The sequence below is a fragment of the Notolepis coatsorum genome, assembly GCF_963971535.1.
Source record: "Notolepis coatsorum genome assembly, chromosome: 5".
In the NCBI taxonomy this organism is placed as follows: Eukaryota; Metazoa; Chordata; class Actinopteri; order Aulopiformes; family Paralepididae; genus Notolepis; species Notolepis coatsorum.
The window spans coordinates 105,379,494-105,407,341 of NC_140169.1; the positions used below are offsets into that span (position 1 = coordinate 105,379,494).

The following is a 27,848-nucleotide window of genomic DNA, read 5'->3' on the forward strand; positions in this document are numbered from 1 at the left end:
CCTCCCTTTTTTCTGTATTTTTCTCCCATCCCAATTTAGTCGTTATGCCAATTCCCCCCTCCACTTCCTGGTCGTTGCGCGCATTTGCCCCCCACTTGCCGGTCTAGGGAGCCCTGAAGTCTATCACATGCTTCCTCTGACACATGTGGAGACAGCCAGCCGCTTCTTTTCACCTGACAGCGAGGACTCTCACTGGGGAGGTGTAACGCGTGGGAGGATCACACTACCCAGTTCCCTCCCTCGCTGTGCAGGCGCCCTGACCGACCTGTAGGAGTCGCTGTTTACAACGACCAGGATACACCCCACCGGCTTACCACCTGCTGACACTGCCAATTGTATCAGTATGGACGACCGACCAAGCCGGAGGTACCGCTGACAGCCGGATTCGATACCAGTGTCTCTTGCGGTGGTAGGCAGACGCTTAGTCCGCTGTGCTACCCGGCCGCACCGCTGCCAGAATATTCCTGTTCAAATCCCCACCTGCATTTCAAAGCACCTCCCCCACTGAACTGTGATGATTTGTCAAAAGACTCTCTTTTTTATGAGATACTAATTCAGTCAGTCAAGTCAATCAGTCAGTCCACATCTCAAACTAAATGTATTATTTTTTATATCATATTATTATTTATATAATATATTATTATTATTATTATTATTATTATTATTATTATTATTATTATTATTATTATTATTATTATTATTATTATTATTATTATTATTGTTTCTATTTCTATTATCCTTTTTCTGTCCTCCCCTCCCCCCTATGCCTGAATTTCCCCACTGGAATTAATAAAGGAACACTTGACTTGAGTCAATAGAATACAGTATTTTAGCAACACGACAATCTTCAAAACCAGAATATCTACATCTTATTTCAGTTAGACTTTAAACGAGAGCTAAGCAATTCACAACTACCTCAACCCAACCAAAGATTATACTAACTAATTTCCATCCTATTGTGACGGGACATGTCGGTCCCACAAGTATCGGAAAACACAAGATACATAATAACATTAGCATCCACTCGAGCACGTTGTCACACGCACCTCGACGCGAGTGCAGAGTTGGACCCTCTCCCTCTCCTTGTGCTCCAGCATTCGCCTCAGTTCATCCACCTCACTGCGGACTGAGGCTTTATGCAGCTGGGCTCGCAGCTCGGCCACCTCCCTCTCCAGGTCTGACCGACCTGTACACACACACACACACCAAAAATAAACAGACAACAACACTCTTCACACAACTCATTGGCAGGTGTGCATTTTAATGGCCCATATTCAACTCTTAAGCTGCCCACCTGGGTGACCTTGTTCCCACCAACACTAATGCTGCACACAATTTACTTATTTTGTATTTCCTTTTGCATAATGCAGTTTGGATGAGTTCCAGTAGTGCTTATTCTTTCCCCTTGGGCCCACTCACACTACACGCAATAAAGTCCTCATGGGCCCTCGTGTTCTGTTATGGCAGAGAGAGAGAGAGAGAGAGAGAGAGAGAGAGAGAGAGTATGGCAGAGAGAGAGAGAGAGAGAGAGAGAGAGAGAGAGAGAGAGAGAGATGCTAGTAGTGGAAGGAGAGGTGCAAAGTCACAGGAAGATGAGGACGAGCAAGAGGGAGAGCGCATGAGAGAGAGTGTTATGTATTACTTTCACATGGTGGAGGGATACTTACTGTCTGTGGTGTATATTCACATTGTGGTTAAGTGTGGTGTCACTAATTGGTGGTCTGTGATTGACACACTGTTTCTTTCTGTCGTCTTCTTTTCCTTGTAATTAAGACCATGTCCACACAAATCCAGATCTTTTGCAAAACGCACATTTTCTTTTCCACCATTTTCTTCCAGAACTGCCTCTCCCTGAACGTCAGCAAAACAAAAGAGATGATTGTGGACTTCAGGAGGTCGGGGGTCAAGGACTACAGCCCCCTCAGCATCGACGGGGCACCGGTTGAGAGAGTGAACAGTTTCAAGTACCTCGGAGCCCACATATCCGAGGACTTGACATGGACCACACACATTGACAGTGTTGTGAAGAAGGCACGACAACGCCTCTACTTCCTCAGGCGCCTAAGGAAGTTCCAAGTCAGTCAGAAGATCCTTAAGAACTTCTACTCATGTACAATAGAGCATCCTGACTGGCAACATCACCTCCTGGTTTGGGAATAGCACTGCACAAGACCGTAGCAGACTACAAAGAGTGACATGTTCAGCCGAACGCACAATTGGAGGGGGGCTTCCCACCCTCCAGAACATTTACAACAAGCGGTGCAGGGGTAAGGCTAAGAGAATCATCAAGGACTCCAGCCACCCGAACAACTGCCTCTTTGAACTGCTGCGGTCAGGCAAGCGATACCGGAGTCTTAAGGCGAGCACAGAAAGACTCAGAAGAAGCTTCTATCCCCAGGCCATCAGGCTGCTCAACGAACAATAAACACTATGCAACAACCATCAAATGCACACAGCACACACACGCACACACTCACTTAAACAAACAACACACTGCAGCACCCACTCTCCACACTTTAGATCACCTAAACACACTTTACACTTTATATTTATTGGTAAAGGATTTGCACTACAACTCGTACACCTTACTGTAAATTGTACCTAAATTGTACCTCATCCCATTTCTGCTCTGCACTATATAGTATTGTATATTAGTACATTGCATAGAATATTGTATATTGTATGGTAACTCAGTTACTTCTATTCTGCATCGAACCTTGTACATATGTCTATACTGAACACTGTGACTTTTTTTTACTTCTATTTTAAATGCTATACTATTTTATTTCATACTATCTTGTCTAGCACAGTCTCTGGAGCGTAACAGTAAGAAGCATTTTGTATAAAAGTATTCTGTACTTCTGTATGACAACTATTAAAGAAACTTGAAACTTGAACTTGGGCCTTTCATCCACACGTAAACGGTGTTTTCATAAACATAAATGGAGATTTTCGAAAATGCATTAGTGAAGATTTTCCAAAATATCGGTTCAGTGGATCCGTGTAGCCACTGTAAACGCATAGTCTAGATCAGTGGTCACCAACCTTTTTAAGCCAAAGATCACTTCTTTTTTTTTGGTGAAGGCAATATCTACCTATTGAAGCATTGAGAGAAAAAGACAGCCAAGATTGTACTTTAAACTAAATTACTTTTATTTGCCTGTATTCTAATTACATGCAATGCTTTGGTCCAACATTAAAACGTCAAAGTAGAACTGTAATATGTACTTTCTCAATCAGTGCTAAGTGCAGTCATCTTATGCAGCATCACTTTTCACATCAAAACAAAAGCAGAACTGTAATGTGGACTTTCTCATATTATTAACATTGACAAACATATTTACAATTAGCATTTTATAAAGTAGAACTGTAATGTGTACTTTCTCAGTCAGTGCTAAGTGCAGTCATCTTATGCAGCATCACTTTTCACATCAAAACAAAAGTAGAACTGTAATGTGGACTTTCTCATATTATTAACATTGACAAACATATTTACAATTAGCATTTTATAAAATAGAACTGTAATGTGTACTTTCTCAGTCAGTGCTAAGTGCAGTCATCTTATGCAGCATCACTTTTCACATCAAAACAAAAGTAGAACTGTAATGTGGACCTTCTTCTCCTATTAATTAACATTGCCAAACATATTTACAATTAGCATTTTATAAAGTAGAACTGTACTTTCTCAGTCAGTGCTAAGTGCAGTCCTCTTATGCAGCATCACTTTTATAACTGCAATGTGGACTCTCAGGGAAAGATTAAAAAAAAATTAAATTAAAGAAATTAAAAAAAATTACATTTATTTTTTTCAGGGAAAGATCTACAGGGAATGTCTCAAAGATCGACCAGTCGATCAAGATCGACGGGTTGGTGACCACTGGTCTAGATAAACGATGACGTAGCGCTTGAAGCGCATGAAGGGACAGCGCCATGGTGCTGAAATGGCAGACGAGCAGTGTATAGTATGGAATGACTGACACACCAGTTCAGTAGGTCATTCAAACTGTATCCTTACTTATATATGACTGTGACGGCACCACACATGTGAACAGTAACAATGCAATTGTTGTAATTATTATACCTAATGTAAATGTAGTGAGTCTTCTTGAAGCGGATTCAGCTTTTTTTGCTCCGATTTGACGTCAGTTTAATACGGTCCACGTGCGCTGTAGAATTGTCAGAGTAAGTGCTTTTGAGCCCCTTTTTCCTTTGTAACTTCATCTTTCAATATCATATTTAACATTACTGTATGATATAAGTGTGTATTAAAAGACGGAGCTGTTAATGCGTATGAATGTCTGTGTCCACGGGCGAGCTATACTCACGTACAGTAACTCGCATATATTCCAATGTTTCCTGTAATTCCTGTACAGTAACTATTCAACTAATAATGTTAAGTTGGGACCACTCACGCGTGATGCCAACATCCTCAACTATCCACAACATGAACATCAGAGAGCATCAGGTGCAGACGCCGAACTCTTCTGTCTGGCGCTTATTAACTAAATCTAGAATGAAATTTTAACTAAAGCCGGGCGCAACATTAGACATGTTTAGCAAAACATATGTTTGGAACAGTTTGTGATAAGGACTCGCCTTATTTTGTTTCGGAATCGGGAGATTGTGATCTCAACATTGACATTGTATCTCTCCAGCGGGAAATACGCGGACAGCGGAAAAAACGTCACTCTCCACTTAAAGAAATCAAAAGCGTGTATTTAACAACCTCAAAAACTTTATAAACACGGTTTATATTAACTTAATAAATAAACAAAAACGAAAAATCTACTTATGTCAACGAAAATGTCCAGTAGGCCTAACTAAATAACAGATACATCTCCGTTACACGCAAGCAGCGTCTGATGGCCGAATCTGTCAGACAGCACTGGAGTAGATAGAGAAACGATATGAAATATAGAACTACTGTAGTGTAGATGCGTTCATTAGAGAACATTTATTTCAATAACATAGGCTATGACATCGAAATAAATGTTCTCTAACGAACGCATCTACACTACAGTATTTCTATATTATGTTATGTGCACCACTAGCCAAAGGAGATAATTAATACACTTTCAATTTAGACAGAGATCTCCTGATTCAGATACAATTGAACACAAACACTTCCAAAGATATTTAATGTTTGTCTGCATATTTTCACACCACCAACAAGTTCTCTTATTCTGATTTTCTGTCACTAAAATTTTTGCAGACAATGAAAAACAGCTCACTACGCATGCTCAGACTGTTGTTCTATGGTATTTTAGATATCGCGTATCGCCACCTACTGGCCCAGCATGCTTGTTGGAGCAATTTATTGCGTTTATGTCTGGATCGAGTTTTTTTTTTTACCCTGTCGTGTGGACGAGGATTTCTTTTTAAACGGAGCCTGAAAATATCAGTTTTGCAAAATATCCAGATACGTGTGGACATGACCTAAAATGGCCGCTTTTGCATTCAACACAGGTGTGGTGGTGACGAGGCACCACGCCCTATGAAAGCAGCTCAGAGTGCAGTCTGCAGCTGTCTCTCGTCACATGGTCTCACATGAAGAGTTCACCTTGTGCTCTCACCATTTCCACCATTTTGACCATTTTTGCTGTTTGTCCATGTTTTCTTTGTTCTATTTTTGACCATGCGCTTTACTTTATTTATATCCTGAACCATGGAGACTGGAGCACCCAGCTCTCCATTCCTTTTTGTTCTTTAAATTAGTTGTTGCAAATAAATAGTGTTACTTTTGGAAAAGATTTGTCCGTTTTCCTGTGTCCACCTGCTTACATTCAAGGCCTACCGGGGAAACGAGCCATATTTTCCTGACTGCTCAGGAGATAGCACCGAACAAGCAGGGAAGAAATGAAAGATAGCAACAACAACAGAGAGAGAGAGAGAGAGAGAGAGAGAGAGAGAGAGAGAGAGAGAGAGATAGTTATATTAGAGTGTTAAATCCTTCATCCTAACACAGACCCCACTGGAAAACGAGCTTGTAACCGTCACTTCAAATCCTCTGGCCATTTATCTGACATACTGCCTGCTGATACGGTGTCAGTAAACTATACTATAGTAGTTCTGTAGCAGAAAAGTCTTCTTACCACGCCAACAACAGATTTTCATTTAGATCTCAAAATTATACTGACGTTTATGATGCACTTAAAGGCTTAAACACAAAGAACTTAAAGGGTGAGGAGGATCTCGATCCTTGCCTCCTGCGTCTTAGTGCTCATATAATTGCTGCACCACTTGCTCACGTCTTCAATCTAACATTTATCTCTGGTCAAATCCCTAATATGTGGAAAGCTGTTCAAGTTGTTCCTTTACATAAAGGTGGTGATTCCAGTGACTTGAATAATTATCGTCCAAAAACAAAATGATGTTGCTTAGTCAAAAACCTAGAATCATATTTTTTCAGTTTCATCTTCCATAGCACCGGATGAGCTTTCTGTTAACTGGTTTTATGATCATCTCTCAGGGAGAACTCAAGCTATTGTTGGTGATGGTATCAAATCAAGATCTCGCGAAACTGTACTTGTCTAAACTGTACTTGTCTGGCCAATGTGTTTGCATATGTCTATTGTTAACACTTTGATTGCCACTCACGAGATTTCTCGGAATTTTCTTTTTTTTTAGCGATCTGAAATCATATTGCATCACGCAAGCCTACCCTAGCCTACCCAAGAGCCGCCGGCGATTAGATGTGGAAAAAAGCACCCCCTATCGTCTCCCAGATGACATCAGGAATTTTGGAATGGACTCAATGAAAATGGATGGGGGAAAAAATCCTGTACTCCACATTTTCCAGTCCACTGATGCAGCCGGGGTTACCAGAGTTCATTATGGATCCTCTGAGCGCCGCGGATCATGAGTTCTACTGTATACACGTTAGATCTATACACTTATCGATTTTTTCGAATGGTGATCAGGAATTGGAATATACCAGTTGGATACCATCTGATGTCAGGTAAGGAATCTATGTTATCAGTGTTAGGATAATCAGACTCGTTTTGATGAAGATATAAGCTGTTTTGTGAAATGTGCTCCAGCGGTTTCACTGTAAAATCGACGAGGAAATGAAAGCAGCTATTATCAGCGCACGCCTCGAATGGCCGTGCGCGTATGTATAATATTGATCATCTAGCGTTTATTTGAAAACGATTCATAAATAGGCAGACAAATATCAACGTTCTGGAATATTCCAGTAAAAGACGATTATCACAGAATGGCCCAGAATGGGCTGTTTTTTTTTACCTCAAAACGGGTGCTTTTCAAAATGCTCTCAAACGGAAATGAAGCGATAAAAAAACAATCTGCCTTGACAGCACTGACTGGAAAATGATTATTTGATAAGCGACGGGCAGATTAGACACATAGCCATAATTTAAAACATAGATTAGGCGATATTAACGTTAACATTAAAGTGGATGGTGGCATTCCAGCACTAAGTCTGGCGCCACCTGGTGGCACTAAAAGTGTTAACAGGGCTCTCTTGAAAAAGTTATTGATCTCAAGAGACAAACCCACATAAATAAAGGACAAATGAAAAACATTTTATAATCTTGAGCTGATCCATAGACAGTGAATGAGGAACTGAGTTCATGAGGCCATAAAATGTTTGTGTATGGGTGTAAGCTCACACAAACATTGTAAGCTACACTACTGTTCAGCTTTTCAAATGTATTTTGTTGGTGCTTTGATGCACAAACCGAGTGTCACTCAGCTCCATTGTATTGGAGTGACGTCAGATATCTCGAAAACTCTGCAAAACACACTATGGATATATAGCACTTTGTGTAAGAGGGGGGAAATATGTTTAATCATTTTGAGAGAACTGCCCCTTTAAATCCATACCTGACCCCAGTCCCCCTCCTGTGTCCTCCCTGTCGGTGTGCAGGACTCTGGGCTGGGCAGAGAGCTGGGACATCTCTCTCTGGAGGTCCAGGCGAGACCTCTGCAGCTCCGTCTTCTCCTTCCCCGTCCTCAGGAGCTCCATGTGCAGTTCCTCCACCTACGGACCACAGCGCTGGGTGAGGTGGTGGTGTCACACACACACAGACGTCTGGTCTCATGTAGGTTCAGTGCATCTGATGGACTCAAGAGTCCACACACAGATATTATTCATATTAATATTATTGCTATATTGGTATCACTAGGAGGTGTAGTGGTTACTTCATTTTCGTTGTTTCCTGTTCCACCCTCTGTTCCACTTGGAAAACTCCAACATTTTGGGAAATTAGCTTATTTGCCATCTACCCTGGAGTTAGACAAGAAGATACATACCTTTTTCTTCTCTGTGCATGCAGTAGGAGTAGGAAGACGTTGGGAACTAGGCTAATGGAGGAACCTACTTCCAGTGACTGACGCTAAGCTAGGCTAACGGTGCACGTCTTCCTACTCCTACTGCATGCACAGAGAATAAAAAAGGTACCGGTATGTATCTTCTTGTCTAACTCCAGGGTAGATGGCAAATAAGCTAATTTCCCAAAATGTTGGAGTTTTCCTTTAATGTATTTCCTCATTGACCATTTCTAAATCGGCTCGTTTTAGATAAATAAAGCATTAACGTTGGCATGGTGTACCTTTCTGTGCGTATTTATCCACAATCTATAGCTCAACATGAAAATATTCGCAATTAATCGTAAAGGTAGCAAAATAACAACGTTTATGTTTTCGTTCGCTGGGAAACTACACTGCTATTTGGCGCTGCTGACTGACGTCACCACAGCGTAGCCTCCTGCCTGTAGTCACAGACCTAGGATCAGATTTCCCTCACATTCCATAAGATTAACAATTCGTACAATGGAGAAATAACTGACCCTGAATCTGTGGCTAGTATCTGTTTCACCCAACACTAGTGCTCCAGTTATCATAACCATTTATCTCTAAAGCTAACGTTATTTCGCTGCATATTAAATCACTGTAAATACTAATGTAAATCATTGTTTCGTTGTACATATTGTCTATAGTTTATAACGTTATTGTTTTTTACATGACGTTAGTAGCTAGCTAGCTTGCTAGCCGGCATTCCCGAAACTCCTCTAACATGCCGCGATTTAAAATGGTTCTCGAGTCCTCTTTGTATACTTTTGTCCTCACAAACAAAGTATTCTGCCAGGGAACTTATGGACACGACAGTAGTAGTAGTTATAAGGTTTTTGAGCTTGTAACGTTGATGAAGAATGATGATGAAGTATGTGACGTGTAGCTAGCTAGCCGGCATGATGCGTGTGCAGTGCTTGCCCCACAGGTCTGAGAAGAGGACCTGCACATTTGACTGGTTCCCGATACTCCTCTACATGCCCCGATTTAAAATGGTTCACGACAGTAGACATAATGCTAACGTCTAGTACGTTTAGCGGGTTAACGTTAACGTTAGCTAGCTAGCTATGTATCGGCTTGCCGTGACGTGAGGTAGGCGACAGCTGCCTACTTAACAACAGGCTGCCTACTGGTAAATGTAGTTCTTTTTTTACGACAAATTAAAAACCTTATAACTACCTTTATCTCAACCAAAAATGCTTAAACAATAATGTTAGTGGTAGAAGGGAACTCATTTTGTGCAAAAATGGAAAGCTTGCCAATGTGCATGCGGCAGAATTGTTACAATAGCCGATAATCCATTTTCCCAATGATAAATCCCTATACGGGTGGAACAACCAGTGACGTCAGACTACACCTCCCTATTGATTTAAGCTGGTGTTAAAAGCTTTGGGATGTTCTTGCCATAATTCTCTCAGTTACTGCTATTTCATGCGCATTTCTGAGAATAAATTAAATTCAGCATCATCTGGTCAGTTAGCAATGATGCACAATCCACACAGAAGATAATTCACTATTCTATTGCATCTTGGGAAAGGGAAAGTAGGGCATCATATCACAATGATCACCTGGATTTATTTTTATAACACAATATCCAATATCTGTCCACATATTGTGGAAAAATCACAAGATAAATAATCAAATTGCTGTTCATCGCATTGAACGATGTGGTAATCGTCATGCGTGATATCAAACAATATCTATTGAACCGTTACGATATGATGATACATTATAATATTGAATTATTGCCCAAAGGTCTCTGTGAATTGCACAAGGGGCAGTAGTAGCTTAAAGTTTAGAGAACTGGGTTTGCAAGCAGAAGGTCATCGGTTCAAATGAGAGGCTTGGCTCCAAAATCGGAAGAGAGGAAAAGTCAATGAGAAGCACTTTCCTCCACCCTCAGCAGTTTCATCCAAGTGCCCTTCAGCCAAGCACTGAGCCTCCAGAAGAACTGATAGCAGGGTTCACAGTTCACACAGACCTTGCAGAATGAAATTCAAGGACTTTCAAGTACTTTTCTAAGCACTATTTTCCATTTTACACATTTATTGCCAAAAACGAGAATTCTCGTTTCTGTGCCCCAACCGTTCAGTGCCATAAACGAAGAATCTCGTTTCTGGGTCGTTTTTCCTTTTTTTCGATTTGAATACCCTATTCAATCTCAGGGAGCTGTGTTTTGCCTGAAAAATGCATAGTGGGAATCCAAAGGTGCAGTACCGGCCGCATCCTAACAGGCGGCGGTATCGAGCACCATTTCTAACATTGTATCCTGTGGGATGACCCCAGGTCTCGGATTTCATTTTTTCTTCTCGGGGAGGCGCACAGTTCTGCTGGTTACATTGAAGCCCGTCGACTGTGCCCGATCCGTATGTTATGGTCGTTTATGCTGTCGGGCAAATGGGGATCTACCAGATGGCGATCAAGAAATTGGAATATTCTTTTTGGATTACTCCCGGCCAAAGGAAAGGGTGATTTGACATACATTTTAGCTTGATCCTGCAATGCTTTCATAGCGATCGGGCTGATAACCGTTTTTAGTGTTCAATGCGAATGCCGTTACTGACGATTGAATAATCAGAAACGACCCCCCCCCCCCCCTTTCATGCATTCATGATGGAACATAATAACTATAATGTGGATTTGAATCCGGAACAATAGCGGGTTCAGCCGAGGAACGCTAGCGTCTACAATGTAATCGACGTGTAGGGCTATAACTCAGCATTTCATGAATTATGCAAGACCGTTCTAAAACCATACTTATATTCACCACGGTATAACACGGGAACGTATGGATGGGATTTCTTTTCTTTTTTGCATCTTGACCTGAAGAAACACAGTGTCAAATGACTATAGTACTGTATCCATAGCTATAATATAGAATTGGGGCGGCTACGTGGCGTAGTGGGCAAGGCGCTCGCCACGAATTCGGAGACGCTGGGCTCGCCTGTTCGAGCCCAGCGCTCCACATTGCTTTCAGTTTAGCTGGTCATTCATACTAATACACATTGGCCGTATTAGGGGGTGGGAAACTGATGGGTGGGGATCGGGCGTTGTGGACAGCGACTCCTACAGGTCAGTTGGTGCGCCTGCGCAGTAGAATCAGGAAGTGTCGGGGGCAGCGTGAGCCTCCCACGCGTTACTCCTCGCCACTGAGAGATCGAGCTGCGCAGGTGAAAAGATGCGACTGCTGTTACCTCAAGTACCGGAGGGGACTTGTGCTATGTATGACTTAGTCCACATTGCAGCCGGCTTGTGGGAGGCAAGAAACAGCGTTCGTGACAGGGGAGGGTTGAATTGGATGATACGAAATTGGGATGGGAGAAAAAGTATAGAAAATGGGAGAAAAAGTGGATAAAAAAAAGCTATAATATAGAATATGGTTATAGCCCTACAAACAAGGTGACCCATTACATTTGGTTAATGGGTGGCATGAGGCAATGACTTCCCGGAAGAGGCGTGGCACCCAAAGGGAGTTTAAAATGCTGTTTTAAAAGAAAATCAGTTCCTATATTTATGGCTTAAACCCAATTTCCGACAATTAGTTACACTTTAGATTAAAAAATATATATTTCTTGATTCAGAACTATTTTATCATGGATGAACAAAACTTTCAATGCAAATGGTTGATTTGAATTTCAAGGAATTTTAAGCACCTTGTTAAAAGAAATAGCTGTTTTCAAGGAATGCCAGGCCTAGACTTTTTTCTGACAAAAATCAAGCACTTTAAGCACTTCAAGGACCTTGTGCGAACCCTGTGATAGGCTTCAGCAAAGCACTGAGCCTCCAGAAGAAACTGCTGGGCTTCAGCACTGAGCCTCCAGAAGAAACTGCTGTACTTTAGCACTGAGCCTCCAGAAGAAACTGCTGTACTTTAGCACTGAGCCTCCAGAAGAAACTGCTGTACTTTAGCACTGAGCCTCCAGAAGAAACTGCTGTACTTTAGCACTGAGCCTCCAGAAGAAACTGCTGGGCTTCAGCACTGAGCCTCCAGAAGAAACTGCTGTACTTTAGCACTGAGCCTCCAGAAGAACTGCTGTACTTTAGCACTGAGCCTCCAGAAGAAACTGCTGGGCTTCAGCACTGAGCCTCCAGAAGAAACTGCTGGGCTTCAGCATTGAGCCTCCAGAAGAAACTGCTCAGTGGTAAACAGTTCAATCCTCCCAGGTGTGAGTACTGTCTGTGTAAATACTACCCCAGTTGCTGTCAATAAAAGTGTGTTCTTATTCAACTTGCCTGGTGAAATAATGGTAAAAATAAACGAATACGTGTATATATATATATATATATATACCTGTATACAATGTGTGTGAAAAGGTACCAAAGAAGTTTATAAAAATGTCAAGTATCAAAATAGAATTATTGGTAAGCAAACATACTCGTTACCCAGTTATGGGGCAAGGCGACTAAGGGAAGACTGTATCGTCAGTGGTTGCTAATAGGGGTCCCGTGATACAATAAGATACAATACGATCACAAGCGTATTATTTGTTATTATTATTATAAGATTATTTGTTTACTATTATCCTTGTTGGTAACTTTTGTGAATATAGAAAATGTTTTATGAAAAGAAATGATGTTTTCCAAATAAAGTTTCTGCGCCAAAAACTAGTCAACTTGTTATAGCCCGCCAATCGTGAGCCTCAGTCAGCTTGTACACACAGGAGCTTGACCCCATTGACTTTGCATTGGTTTGTGGCCAACTAGCCAGAGCTAGTATGAGGAAGACTCTGCTGAGAAAATTACTCCACCGATCAACATCATCATTGGTAAGTAGCAAAAGGCTGGGGTTCCAAAAAATCTGAACTATCCCTTTAATTATATTAATACAGAGAAGGCATATTGTACAACAAGCTTCCTAACTTGTATTTGGTTTGGGACCATTTTCATTCAACGTGCTATCATGATGCTGCCTTGCCTACTCTCCTCCCAGCCATAGGGCACTCACTGGCACACCTGCATGCAATTCTATATACAGATTCTCATTCTACGCCCCTATATAACAGCACCTGTTGCTGGAGGGAATCTTTGCTTCCCTCTGACTGCTCCAGCATCCTCCTGGCTCTCTCCAGCTCCTGCTCTATCTGAAGGACACATTACAAACACACACAGTAAGAACCATGTCAAAACATTCAATACACCCTATGAGCACGTTTTAGGGATATCAGATTCAGAACCACAACATGTTTACGAGGGTAACCTGGAGATAGTGCTATAATGCAATGTGCATGCAACTCAAATGGTACATTTCTCTGGAAAACCACAATGTCATTTAAACAGTTACATGAGGTTGAGCCACAGCTGTGGAACTGTTTGCAATTTGCTGTATGGGATTTTCTGTGAAATGGTTTTGTGCCCGAGTGATTTGCAGCAGCGCCGCTAACGGTTTAAATGGCAAAATGGCAAGTCTCTGCTGCTGATTTCACAACGACCCCGGAAAAAAAACAAGAGACCGTAATTATGTCTACTTTTTTTTTGGACGCAAGCCCACGACTCTCTGATAAGGGAGCCTCTGCTGCTTTGGAAAATCTCAAACTATATCTCTAAATAGTAACACTGCATTCACGCGATCTCTTTCGCTACCAAAGGGTTAACCCTTTCACTGCGACAATACAGAAAGTTAACCATTTCACTGCCACCGTCTGGAGTGGGGTAGTGAAAGGTTAACCTTCTGTAGTGTGGTAGCGAAAGGGTTAAAATACTGATATCACGGGGCGGCCGGGTAGCGCAGCGGACTAAGCGTCTGTCTACCACCGCAGAGACAGTGGGATCGAATCCAGCTGTGGTACCTCCGGCTTGGCCGGCCGTCATACTGACACAATTGGCAGTGTCAGCGGGTGGGAAAGCCGGTGGGTGGGTCCTGGTCGTTGTAAACAGCTACTCCTACAGTTCGGTCGGGGCGCCTGCACAGCGAGGGAAGGATCTGGGGGAGGTAGTGTGACCCTTCCACACGTTACACTCCCCCAGTGAGAGTCCGCGCTGCCAGGTGAAAAGAAGCGGTGGGCTGGTTACACATGTGTCGGAGGAAGCATGTGATAGTCTCTGCCCTCCCAGACCGACGGTAGGGGGTAGAGTGCGCAACGACCAGGAAAGGGATTGGGAATTGGCATAACGACTAACATTGGGATGGGAGAAAAACGGAAAAAGGAGGGGGGAAAAGATAATACAAAAAAGAAAAAGTGTGTGTGTGTGTGTGTGTGTGTGTGTGTGTGTGTGTGTGTGTGTGTGTGTATGTGTGTGTATGTGTGTGTATGTGTGTGTGTGTGTGTGTGTGCGTGCGTGCGTGCGTGCATGTGAAGAGGGGGTGAACTTTTGGAACTGACAGATACGTTACCATCCGCAAAGCTGTTGTTTCTGCAAAGGAAACGATTACGCTAGGTTCTCATTTTAAAATAAACAAACCGACAGTAATACCTTCCATCAAATGTCTATCCGCTCAATGATGGATCAATGTAGCCGTAGCCTAAGCTCTCTGGGGGACCAGAGAGCAAAACACACCTTGATCTTCGCACTCTCCGATTTCAGAAGTCTGGTGTTGAAGGCCTCCTCTCTCTCTTGGGCCTGGTGTCTCCCCAGAGCCTAGAGGACACAAACAAAGACACTGTTTATTGGGATATGAACCGGGATGCATTCTGTACATCGCTAGCCTGTGGCGAGTATTTTGTTGTTCATTGCTCATAAGAATTCTCTGCATGATCCAAAGATTACCCTGACTGTAGCCAGAAGTTTTCTTGTTCCATCGTATGTGGTCCCCATGAAGCCCGTTGAGACATGTAATGGCCCTATCACAAACTCTGCCCTCTTTTCTTGATCCTCCACTCACTGTTGCTACCCTCGGACAAACATGGGAGGCAACAGTTGTGATTGGGATCAAGAAAAGAGGGCTGGTCCGAGGGTAGCAACAGTTGTGATTGGAGGATCAAGAAAAGAGGGTTCGAGATAGATTTGTCATGATAATGGGGGTTATACACAAACAAACTCGACTTGAGTTGAATTTGCAATAGGGGGGGGGGGGGGGTTACTAAGAGACAGCACGCAGTCAGGCTATTACCTGTAACACTTAAACTCCATTCCTGGTTATGAATAATAATAAAGAAATCACGCTGCTCGCACACGTGCCAAAAAGGTGCAACAATATGACATATGAAGCAGTTCGAGCAAAGAGTTGCTCCGATATAGGACACTAGGAGACATGTTGAGCTAGCATCCATCTTGTCTTGCTTGGCACAGGGAGACCAGAGCGTCCTGGCATGACCCTCCCCCCCCCCACGCCTCCCTCCCTCGGCTCATGGTGTAGTGATGAATTACTCAGCTGCTAGCACAAACATCCACCCGCGTGACTCATCATCAATTTCATTCACATCGCAGTCGGACCGGCGGGGGAGTGAATACAGCACTGTCGCTCTCGCTCACCCCTGCTCTTTGGTCGTGAAAGAGATTATTTCACCCCCCACCCCCACCCACAGCGCTTACTTATTTACGCTTAAATTTGGGACAGATGCATTCTTTCCATTTTCACCCCCAGCCCCGCGGGCGTCTCATTAGGGCACTGCAGTGGAGAGGGATGCAAATGAATCAGTAGCTGCACAGACAGAGTGTGACTGTGTGATGGGTCCCTCTCTTTTTCTCTCCAAGTTAGGAGATTGAAATATGGCTAAACAGTGCTCCCTTGTGGCTCACTAACCAAACTGCAGGAGTTGGGGAAATAAGAGAATATCATTGAAACTGACTTTAGGTTGCACTTGCAATTCTGCAAAAGTAGACAATATCCACTTTTTTATTTATATATACTATATATATATATTATTTTTTTTATTTTTTTATGGGATATTTTTATGAGTTATGAGATCTCAAAATAAGGAAAATACAACCTGACAACATCATTGAATGTCCTATTCTGAGGAGGTTAGAAGAAATGTTGTTTCCTCTAACTGTATCACATCTACTTTCATTTGTCTTAATAACTCTGGATGTTTAATATGCAGTAGGTACAAATGCATGGAAAGTCATGGAAATGCTATTTGCTTACTATTGCGAACTTGAAACTCATAAAAAACGACAAAAGAAGAATCCCGGCCAATATTAGGAAAATATCTACTTTTGCAGAGTCACAACCTATAGTCAAGTGTTCCTTTATTAATCCCCTTGGAGAAGTGCAGGCAACACAGACTCCTGGCGTACCTCTCCCAAAGTAACCTAGAGACGGTGATACATGCCTTTGTCACCACTCGCCTCGACTACTGCAATGCCCTCTACACAGGCATCGACAAATCCCTGCTTCGCCGCCTACAACTGGTGCAGAACGCAGCCGCGCGCCTCCTACCAAAACAAAAAAACACGAGCACATCAGCCCAATTCTGGCCTCGCTACACTGGCTACCTGTTCATTTTAGAATAGATTTTAAATTAGCCCTAAATGTTTTTAAATCACTAAATGGCACGGCTCCTCCCTATCTATCCGAGCTCTTGCACCGCCACACCCCCCACCGATCCCTCAGATCAGCTGACCAGCTGCTATTGGTGGTGCCTAGAACTAGGCTGAAGACTAGGGGAGACAGAGCCTTCTCCACCGCAGCGCCCTAGATTGTGGAACAGCCTCCCCCTCAGCATACGGGCCGCCCAGACCGTGCAGGCTTTTAAATCACTTTTAAAAACCTACCTGTTCTCCTTAGCCACCCCCCCCCACTTAATCACCACTAGACCCCTGGCCCTTCTATCCTCTTTGTTTTACTGTGTCCTACCTGTTTTTATTACTTTCATTGCTTTACTGTGTTTTTAATCTTATATCTTGCATCATATTATTTTGTTTTTATCAACCTGCCTGTGAAGCACTTTGGTGCCAGCTGCCGCTGCCTGGAAATGTGCTATACAAATAAAATTGACTTGACTTGGGGGAGGGGAGGTACAGGCAGGGAAAATATGATAATATAATTAATAATAATGTGAACAGTTCCGATCCAAAGTATTTAAATTTTAATAGCTTATTTTAAACGTGTCAGGGAGACTCATGGCTATGCCACCAGAGCAAGTGGAACGGATATTGTCCCCTGTAGGATTAAGAGTGAGGCTGGGGAAAATATCTTTCAGTATTCAGCAGCTTTACAATGGAACCAGCTACCATCTCAGATCAAAGAAATTGTCACGATCAGGCATTTTAAAAGAGCAGTGAAGGGATGGTTGCCTAGCCGCCTGACAATTTTAAACTGAAGCAGTTTATTTTGTATATGTGTCGTTTTATATTGTAAGAGTTTTATGTATTTTTTATCTTAACACATTGCCTGCCGAGCATTGTACCCATCTAATGCCCCTCTCTGCCAGCGCTATAAGTCTATGGAGTGGCTCACCTTCTTTGCAGGGCTATAACTTTTTAAATATTATAGCTATATTGACATTACTATGGCCCATTCAACATCGATTATCTATCGTTCAGGATGTGGGAACGTTATACTTTTTCATTCATACAAAAATACGGTCTAGAATATAAATATGTTTTTATCGTTTTCTGCAGTAATTCCTAGAACGTGAGTTATAGGCCTAAACGCATATATAGATTATCGATTGCCGTTTCTTCCCTAGACACGCTATATTAAAAAATTCAAATGTACATGATCCGTATAGTTATTCTTCATCATGCGTGAAGGAAAGGGGGGGGGGGGGTCGTTTATAATTCCTTGATCGTCACCAACTGCTTTATGTAGTATGGGTTGATTTATTGATCAGATGGTTTGTAAATAAAGAAATGTACAATTGGGCTGGAAATAACGTTAGTGTCCTCTTACCGTGCGTCAAAGAGACTGGCGGTGAAAGATCCCAAGTATAGGACGTCGATCGCCTAGGTCCATTTCCGGTTTGTATGTTGCAATAAACGCCAAAATCATATCGATTATTAAGTTTAGAAAGCGATCCATTATGTACATTGTGTCTGTCGGGAGCCTTGCAACAATATCTGACGGCCGGATGAATTTAATCGACGCACAGCAGCCATATCCTGTAAGCGAGTGTAACTCGCCCGACCATCCACCAGGCGGCGGTATTGAGCCATCGTTGCCTTCACCTTTAGGGTCCAGCTGTAGCGTCGCGGGTGTATATATGAATTATGAATGCCATGGCGATGAAATGAAATATTGATCTCAATAGTACAGCGAGGTCTGGCGGTCAAAGCATGGCGGGCAATACCGCTTTAAAGCGTTTGCGGTGGTGGATGTGTTTATTGGAATGAAATTTTGTTTTAATGTGTTTTCTGCACCTTGCTGAGACCTACCTGTGCCGACTATTGCTGTGACAGACGAGGACCACAATGGAAATAGGTCTTTGACTTTATTATGTGATAATTCCTCAAACAATGCAATGCATGTGATGGTTGTGGCCCAATTGGGTTTTAAATCCTGTGTGTATTTTTAACATCCGTTTAAATAAATGCATTTTCATTCAGAAGTGGGGCAGACGTGGGCGTTCAGAAACTTTTAGTGAGTTGAAAAAGTAGGAGGGAGGGATATGAGAGAGAGAGAGAGAGAGAGAGTGAGAGTGAGAGTGAGAGTGAGAGTGAGAGTGAGAGTGAGAGTGAGAGTGAGAGTGAGAGAGAGGAGAGAGGAGAGAGGAGAGAGAGAGAGAGAGAGAGAGAGAGATAGAGAGAGAGAGAGAGAGAGAGAGAGCATCACCTCCTGCAGCTCATCAGACATGGCCGCCCGCTGCTCAGGCTGTCTCCCCCTCTCCGTGCTGCTCTGTCGCCCGCCGTGCAGCTCCCTCTCCAGCTCCTGCAGGCGCCGCTCCACACGAGACGTCACCTGCAGACAACCACACAGTGAGAAGAAAGAGAGAAAAGAAAGAGAGAAAAGAAAAGAGAGAAAAGAAAAGAGAGAAAAGAAAAGAGAGAAAAGAAAAGAGAGAAAGAAAGAAAGAAAAAGAAAGAAAGAAAGAAAGAAAGAAAGAAAGAAAGAAAGAAAGAAAGAAAGAAAGAAAGAAAGAAAGAAAGAAAGAAAGAAAGAAAGAAAGAAAGAAAGAAAAAGAAAGAAAGAAAGAAAGAAAGAAAGAAAGAAAGAAAGAAAGAAACGGGTAGGGCGGGAGCAACAAGTGAGGATTTGTCCAATAAGGACCTCCGGGAGACTAGCGGTTATCAGATTGGCAGCTAATGGGGATCCTAATTAGAAGAAAACAATAAGGAAGGAATTCCTAATTAATAAACAAGGGGAACAATCGCATCGCCATGCAATAGGAAAGCAACAACAGATATAACCTCCTGTTGGTGCTTATACTGTATATATATCTTCTATTTACAAACTATTTCACATTTCAACATCTTCCCCATGGTGGGAACAGTATCAATAGGTATGTGTATGAATGAAAAGAAGCAGGGCGATGTGACCACTAGGCTAAGGCCACACATATCACTACCATCTCAAATGACAGTGAGTCCACAACTACATAACTTGTGTAGTCAGATTATAGTCAGTGTATTGGAACTAGGGATGTCCGATATTATCGGCCGATATTGGCATTAAAATGTGATATCGGAAATTATTGGTATCGGTTTAAAAAAAGATTTTTTTTTTTTTTTTTACATTTATTTAACCTTTATTTACCCAGGCAAGCAAGTAAGAACTAATTCTGATTTTATTTATTGTCAAAAGTATGCATAATGTTGTGTTCATTCCACGACAAGAGATATGTAATGTTAATTACCTGAAATGATTCCGTTTTTTGGGGGGGGAAACCGTGCATATATCGGTATCGGTTGATATCGGTATCGGAAATTAAGAGTTGGACAATATCGGTATAGGTAAAAAAGCCAATATCGAACATCCCTAATTGGAACTGAACAGAAATACTAACCCCTGACATTGTAATGCAATTTAAAACATTTTAAAGGTGTGGAAATGCTAAAAGTTACATTTTCCCAGCCTTTTTTCTATGTGCATGGGAAGGAACCAGAGAAGATCAAATATAACGTGTGTTGCGAGAACTGTACGTCTGTCCAGTCTGTCCATAACTATGGTACAGTGATGTGCCTGAGGAACGTTAACGCTAGAAAGATAACAGCAGTAACTAACACAGCACACACTCAGCATGTGTCACTCAGCAGGACGTCAGTCAGGATGTCTTTACACTCAACAGCATCGGCCATATTCACACAGCCGCCATTTTGCTTTTATGTAATGCTCAGGTTGAGAGTTCTTGGATTCCCTTGGAATTCCAACCTGAGCATTACATAAAATAAGATAAGATAATCCTTTATTGATCCCCTTGGGGAAATTCTGTATCATAGCAGCATGGGGGAGGGGGGGTACAGGTAGTAGAAGACATACAGGTACAGGTCACAGAATTATAGTACAGTGGAGAAGTAAACATTTAAATAGAATAAAAAGGCAGTGTAAACAATATAATTAATTAAGAGCAAAATGGCCACCATCATGTGACTATGGTCAAAACGTAAGACTTGTCTAACGACACCATCCACACAGCTAGCACACTAACAAGCCGGATGAAACTCACTGGGTCCGGTCTCTCAGGAGTCGTCAGGTGACCCGAGAGATTCTCCATGGCTCGCCTGGTGTCAATTTCAGTCCTACAATACCAGACAAATCCTGATTAGTAGATTGAAGCAAACCTGTAAAGTGGAAGCCAGTGTAAAAGGCCATCCCACAGGGTTCCCACAGACATTGCTAAATGAAATTCAAGGACTTTTAAGTACTTTTCCAAGCACTATTTTTCATTTTCAAGGATGTCACTCGGAGGATACAATTCACTTTTAAATGCTGTTTTTTTTTCAACATCTTCTTGGCCTGCTTGCCAGCTAGAGCAAGCTAGAGCATCACACGTGAAGAAATTAGGAAACGCAGTTGGAGCACACGAGACAGCGACTCGTGAGGTTTTATTAAAACAGAACAAAAAAAAGATTTCTTGATTCAGAACAATTTGATCATGGATGAACAAAACATTCAATGCAAATGGTTGATTTGAATTTATGTAGGGCTGTAATCTGTAGAAGAAGCCTTGGGGTGGAGAGGTCTACTCGCTCCCTTCATTCATGACAAACTTTCATGGTGGCCCTTTATCACTGCTAGGCTACTGCAGCACGTCTGAGGGAAGGCTTTGACCCACCGTGTTCCTCTGAGGCCATTATAGGCCACAGACCTGGACAATAAGTCAGAGTGCTCACTGTGTAAAGGCTACATACCGGTAGATACAGAGGCAATATAGATGGGCTTTTGCTAAGTAATGTATCATTCATTTTTCATTGCCTTAGTTACCCTCATGTTATTACTTTAAACATGCAACTCTTTTGAATCTGGCAGTGCAAAGCCGCAAAGTCTTTTCATGATATCATGGTCCCCACAATGCCGTAGTTATGAAAAGAGAATGCCACCTGTTTTAAGAATTGCCATTATGTTCTTCTTGTGTCCCCAGGACAGTACCGGTCAGTATTTGTGAACCTGAATGTAAAGCAGACTATATACGCATGAAAAGTCTGGGGCGGCTCCATAGACAATGAATGGGGCTCTGACTCTACGAGGCCATACAATGTTTGTGTGAGCTCTTACACCCAAATGGTTTTAAGTCTGGTTCAGCCCTTCTAGAAATACTATAAAAACCTATATAAAATTTGGTGGCAAGAACTCACACAAACATGTTATGGCCTCGTAAATTCAGAGCCCCATTTATAGTCTATGGAGCATAAATGGGCAGCATTAGGGAGAGAGTGGTGCGTGGTCACAAATACTGACTAAACTGTGAATTCTTAAAACGGGAGGAATTTTCTTTTAGCGCATATTTTTCGGTTGCGAGAAACTTCATGAGAGGATGAGACAGGTTTTGGAAGTACCCTGGTGCCACGGTGCATAGAGATCAACCTGTACCCTGGTGCCACGGTGCATAGAGATCAACCTGTACCCTGGTGCCACGGTGCATAGAGATCAACCTGTACCCTGGTGCCACGGTGCATAGAGATCAACCTGTACCCTGGTGCCACGGTGCATAGAGATCAACCTGTACCCTGGTGCCACGGGGCATAGAAGTACCCTGGTGCCACGGTGCATAGAGATCAACCTGTACCCTGGTGCCACGGTGCATAGAGATCAACCTGTACCCTGGTGCCACGGTGCATAGAGATCAACCTGTACCCTGGTGCCACGGTGCATAGAAATCAACCTGTACCCTGGTGCCACGGTGCATAGAGATCAACCTGTACCCTGGTGCCACGGTGCATAGAAATCAACCTGTACCCTGGTGCCACGGTGCATAGAGATCAACCTGTACCCTGGTGCCACGGTGCATAGAGATCAACCTGTACCCTGGTGCCACGGTGCATAGAAATCAACCTGTACCCTGGTGCCACGGTGCATAGAGATCAACCTGTACCCTGGTGCCACGGTGCATAGAGATCAACCTGTACCCTGGTGCCACGGTGCATAGAGATCAACCTGTACCCTGGTGCCACGGTGCATAGAGATCAACCTGTACCCTGGTGCCACGGTGCATAGACATCAACCTGTACCCTGGTGCCACGGTGCATAGAGATCAACCTGTACCCTGGTGCCACGGTGCATAGAGATCAACCTGTACCCTGGTGCCACGGTGCATAGAAATCAACCTGTACCCTGGTGCCACGGTGCATAGAACTCAACCTGTACCCTGGTGCCACGGTGCATAGAGATCAACCTGTACCCTGGTGCCACGGTGCATAGACATCAACCTGTACCCTGGTGCCACGGTGCATAGAAATCAACCTGTACCCTGGTGCCACGGGGCATAGAGATCAACCTGTACCCTGGTGCCACGGTGCATAGAGATCAACCTGTACCCTGGTGCCACGGTGCATAGAGATCAACCTGTACCCTGGTGCCACGGTGCATAGAGATCAACCTGTACCCTGGTGCCACGGTGCATAGAGATCAACCTGTACCCTGGTGCCACGGTGCATAGAGATCAACCTGTACCCTGGTGCCACGGTGCATAGAGATCAACCTGTACCCTGGTGCCACGGGGCATAGAGATCAACCTGTACCCTGGTGCCACGGTGCATAGAGATCAACCTGTACCCTGGTGCCACGGTGCATAGAGATCAACCTGTACCCTGGTGCCACGGTGCATAGAGATCAACCTGTACCCTGGTGCCACGGTGCATAGAGATCAACCTGTACCCTGGTGCCACGGTGCATAGAAATCAACCTGGAGCTGTACCCTGGTGCCACGGTGCATAGACATCAACCTGGAGCTCCACTGACAGCTTGGGGGGGGGGGGGGGGGGGGGCAGCCTGATATCCTATTAGACCGACGCTCTCTTGACAGCTCCGTAGCGGCGCTATAACAATCAAACGCAATCGTGTGAGGGGAGCGAAATCCCTCAAATGTGGGCTTTCCACGTAGTTTCAAACGCAATGAACTTCAAATACTTCAAAGGATGTTTTGAGATGTGTATTTGTTGCACCGCAGGTGGCGTGGAACCGACTAGTCACCTGTTCCTCCTGAGGATCTCTCTGTCCAGGTCGTCTGCCATCCTCAGCTGGTCACTGCGCAGGTCCCTCAAGGACTGGTGCACGCCGTGGATCTGAGACGGAGAGACAGACTTCAGATTCACTGCTACGCTTGTTGAATACAGACAAGACACTAGGGTTGGGGGGGGGGGGGGCAAGAGTTTCAATTACGATTTTTGCTTCCCACAATCATGAATGCAAGATAAGCCGTGTTGTGTTGTAAATGCAGCGCACCCTTCCTTCACAGCAGTTGAATAATCGTGATTTCAATAGCAATCAAAATTATCGTGATTATGATTTTGGCCATAATCAACCAGCCCTACCATATATTTTACACATATACATATTGTGTCAACGTAATTCAAATAATAATTGACAGCCCATGGATCACCAGGGGATTACAGAATGCATGTAAAAAGAAAAATACACTATATAGAGAATTTATAAAACATAGAACTAAAGAGGCAGAAAATAAATATAAGAAATATAAAAATAAGTTGACTAATATTATGAGAAGATGTAAGAAGGATCATTATAGTAGAATATTAGATAACAACAAATATAATATTAAAGGTGTTTGGAAGTTATTAAATGGTATTATCAGGAATGGATCAAGACAATTAAACTATCCTCAGTATTTTATGGAAAATGATCAAACTATTAGCAATATGGATGATGTGGTTAACAACTTTAATACATTTTTTGTAAATATTGGACCAGAATTAGCGGGAAAAATCCCAGATCCAGTGACTCCTGAAGACATAAAAGACAATTATATTGAAAGAAATCCTAGTTCAATGTTTCTGGAAGCGGTAGATGAAAATGAAATTATAGAAACTACTAATAAATGTAAAAACAAAAACATCTACAGACAGTAATGAAATAGATATGAAAATAGTAAAAAATTTCATTAGTGGGATTTCAAAACGCACATCTGCAATTTATCATTCAAAACTGGTCGATTTCCGAATAAAATTAAAATAGCAAAAGTCATACCTCTGTTCAAGACTGGAGATAAACACCACTTCACAAATTATAGGCCTGTTTCTCTACTTCCTCAGTTTTCAAAAATATTAGAAAAACTCTTCAACAACAGATTAGATAAATTCATTGATAAACATAATTTACTCACCGATAGCCAGTATGGATTCAGAACACACCGGTCAACATCACTAGCGTTAATAGAACTCATTGAAAAAATCACAAATTCCATAGATCAAAAAAACATGTAGCTGGAGTATTCATTGACCTAAAAAAAGCATTTGATACTATTAATCATGATATATTAATCAGGAAATTGGAGAGATATGGGATCAGGGGGGTAGTATTGGACTGGGTGAGAAGCTATCTAAATAAAAGACAACAATTTGTGACAATGAGAGATTATAAATCTGAATGTTTGGACATTGCTTGTGGTGTCCCCCAGGGGTCAGTGTTGGGTCCAAAACTGTTCATCTTGTACATTAACGAGATATGTAAAGTATCCAATATATTTAAATTTATTTTATTTGCGGATGACACTAATCTTTTTTTTTCTGGTGAGAATGTCCAGCAGCTTTTAGAGGTCATCACATCTGAAATGAAGAAATTGAAGGAATGGTTTGATAGAAACAAATTATCATTGAACTTGAGCAAAACTAAAATGATGTTGTTTAGAAACTGTAGATTGGATACTCAGGTACAAGTTAAAATAAATGATGTGATTATTGAAAGAGTTTATGAAAATAAATTCCTAGGTGTAATAATAGACCATAAAATCTGTTGGAAACCTCACATAAAACATGTCCAATCTAAACTCTCACGAAGCATTTCAGTCATGAGTAAAGTAAAGCACATTCTGGATAGAAAATCACTCTACATTCTCTACTGTTCACTAGTTTTACCATATTTAAATTACTGTGCTGTAGTCTGGGGAAACAATTATAAGTCTACACTACAACCACTTTTTATACTCCAAAAAAGGGCCATAAGGATAGTTCACATTGCAGGTTATCGTGATCACACTAACATATTGTTTTTGGAGTCAAAGACATTGAAGTTAAATGATCTTGTGGAATTTAAAACGGCACAATTAATGTATAAAGCAAAAAGTCATGCACTTCCAAGAAACATTCAAGAATTGTTCTTTGATAGGGAGGGGGGTTATAATCTGAGGGGAGAACACAATTTAAAGGTGCTAAACGTACGCACTACCATGAGAAAACACTGCATCTCGATATGTGGAGTGAAACTGTGGAACAGTCTAAATGTGGTGCTAAAGCAATGTCCAAACATGAGACAATTCAAACTGATGTATAAGGAAATTATGTTCACAAGGTACAGGGATGAGGAAGGGACTTGATATTCACGGGTGTTTAAATTTTTATTTTGTTTTCTATTTTATTTCTTTCATGTTTTACATATATAGTTTTTGTTTTTTGTTTTGCATATATATATATATATATATATATTTTTTCTTTTCTTTTTTATGTTTTAAAATAGTACACTCATTTGAGTAGTGGAAAAGGGGTAGGGTTAAATAAGTGTATACTTCTTCCTACTCCTTTTCGAACATGTAGATTGAGTTGTTTTGCTTTTTGTTATTGTTTGTTTGTATTCATTGCATGTTCGAAATAAAGATTTCAAATCAAAATAAAAAAAAAATAAAAATCAAATAATCGTATTATGATTACAAATGTTCCAAGATGCTCGAAAAAGACACAAGTTTTTTTTTTGCTGATTCAATGCGCCATCTTCTGGCTGTCTTCTGTAATGACATGACAGAAGTGAGAGGCAGTGATTTGAGAGCAGTGGAGGGCAGGTGGTCTCGACGAGCCCCTTACGTTCTTGTCTCCTGCCGCCGGGTTAGTGTCCCTGAAGCGGACTGTAGCCGACTGGGACCTCCTGCTCCTCCTCCTGTGTGGAGCGGAGTCTGCGCTGGTGTAGTCCTTCAGCGGAGAGGTGGGGTAGAAGCGCTGGGTATCTGGGAAAAAGACACACACAGCCAGCCAGTGAATTTACTTTACTATATTCGCTGAGCACATATGCTTCTTTTCAGCATTGCTTCACACAGTTCCACACGTTTATACCCGGGAGCTACAACCACAGTCCTCTACTGTTGGCCACTGAGCTAGCTCCATAATAATGCTTTGGTCAAGGTTGAGGGAGGGGAGTGCACAGTTGATAAAGATATACTGACTGGCATAATTTAACATTAATACAAATGTTTCCCCTCTCTCTAAATATTTCTGTACAGTATATGTACCTGATCCAGAGCAGGGCTCCAGGTCGCTGGTGTGCAGGGTGGAGGCTGAGGCAGAGCCACCCTGAGCTGCCCCGCTGGACCTCCACAGCCTCTGGGCCTGCAGCTGGCTGATGGACTCCTCCAGGTCGTCCTTCAGCTAAGAGAAGAAAGAGAGAGAGAGAGAGAGAGAGAGAGAGAGAGAGAGAGAGAGAGAGAGAGAGAGAGAGAGACAGAGACAGAGACAGAGACAGAGACAGAGACAGAGACAGAGACAGAGACAGAGAGAGAGAGAGAGAGAGAGAGAGAGAGATGGGGGAAAAACTGAAGAAAAACACTCATCTCTAAAATATAAAAAAAATATGAGTTGTTGAGTTGTGTGTAAAAGAAAATGTCACTGACGTGGGAAAGTGAGGAGAAGGTTGAGAGGGAGGTCTGAGATGTGTGTGTGCGTGCGTGCGTGCGTGTGTGTGTATAGAGTGAGTCATGGTGGTGGTGGTAGTAGAACAAAGAAACAACGAGACACACCAGTGCGTGAAATTAACTTTGAATGTTATGACAATACTTTAACACATGGGGCATCTCATCGGGGACATCCCTGACCCTGCTCTATGAGATGCCCGACTGGGCATGTTTTAATAGGGAACTTTGTTGACTGGCTGCCTGGCTGGCTGGCTGGCTGCCTGGCTGGCTGGCTGGTTGACTGGCTGGCTGGCTGGTTGACTGGCTGGCTGGCTGGCTGGCTGGCTGGCTGGCTGGTTGACTGGCTGGCTGGCTGGTTGACTGGCTGGTTGACTGGCTGCCTGGCTGGCTGCCTGGCTGGCTGGCTGGTTGACTGGCTGGCTGGCT

General features: G+C 42.6%; 1 protein-coding gene across 1 annotated transcript in view; it reads right to left on the minus strand.

Annotated features, from left to right (window-relative positions):
- cep128 (centrosomal protein 128) overlaps window positions 1–27,848 on the minus strand; it is a 116,140-nt gene that overhangs the window by 83,279 nt on the left and 5,013 nt on the right. The window contains exons 4-12 of the mRNA XM_084314209.1: window positions 27,024–27,159; window positions 26,602–26,741; window positions 23,762–23,853; window positions 20,799–20,871; window positions 18,968–19,093; window positions 14,809–14,889; window positions 13,320–13,394; window positions 7,846–8,002; window positions 1,047–1,186 (exon numbers count right to left, since the gene is read on the minus strand). Coding sequence (XP_084170335.1) covers window positions 1,047–1,186; window positions 7,846–8,002; window positions 13,320–13,394; window positions 14,809–14,889; window positions 18,968–19,093; window positions 20,799–20,871; window positions 23,762–23,853; window positions 26,602–26,741; window positions 27,024–27,159 — 1,020 coding nt within the window. The remainder of the gene's footprint in view (window positions 1–1,046; window positions 1,187–7,845; window positions 8,003–13,319; window positions 13,395–14,808; window positions 14,890–18,967; window positions 19,094–20,798; window positions 20,872–23,761; window positions 23,854–26,601; window positions 26,742–27,023; window positions 27,160–27,848) is intronic.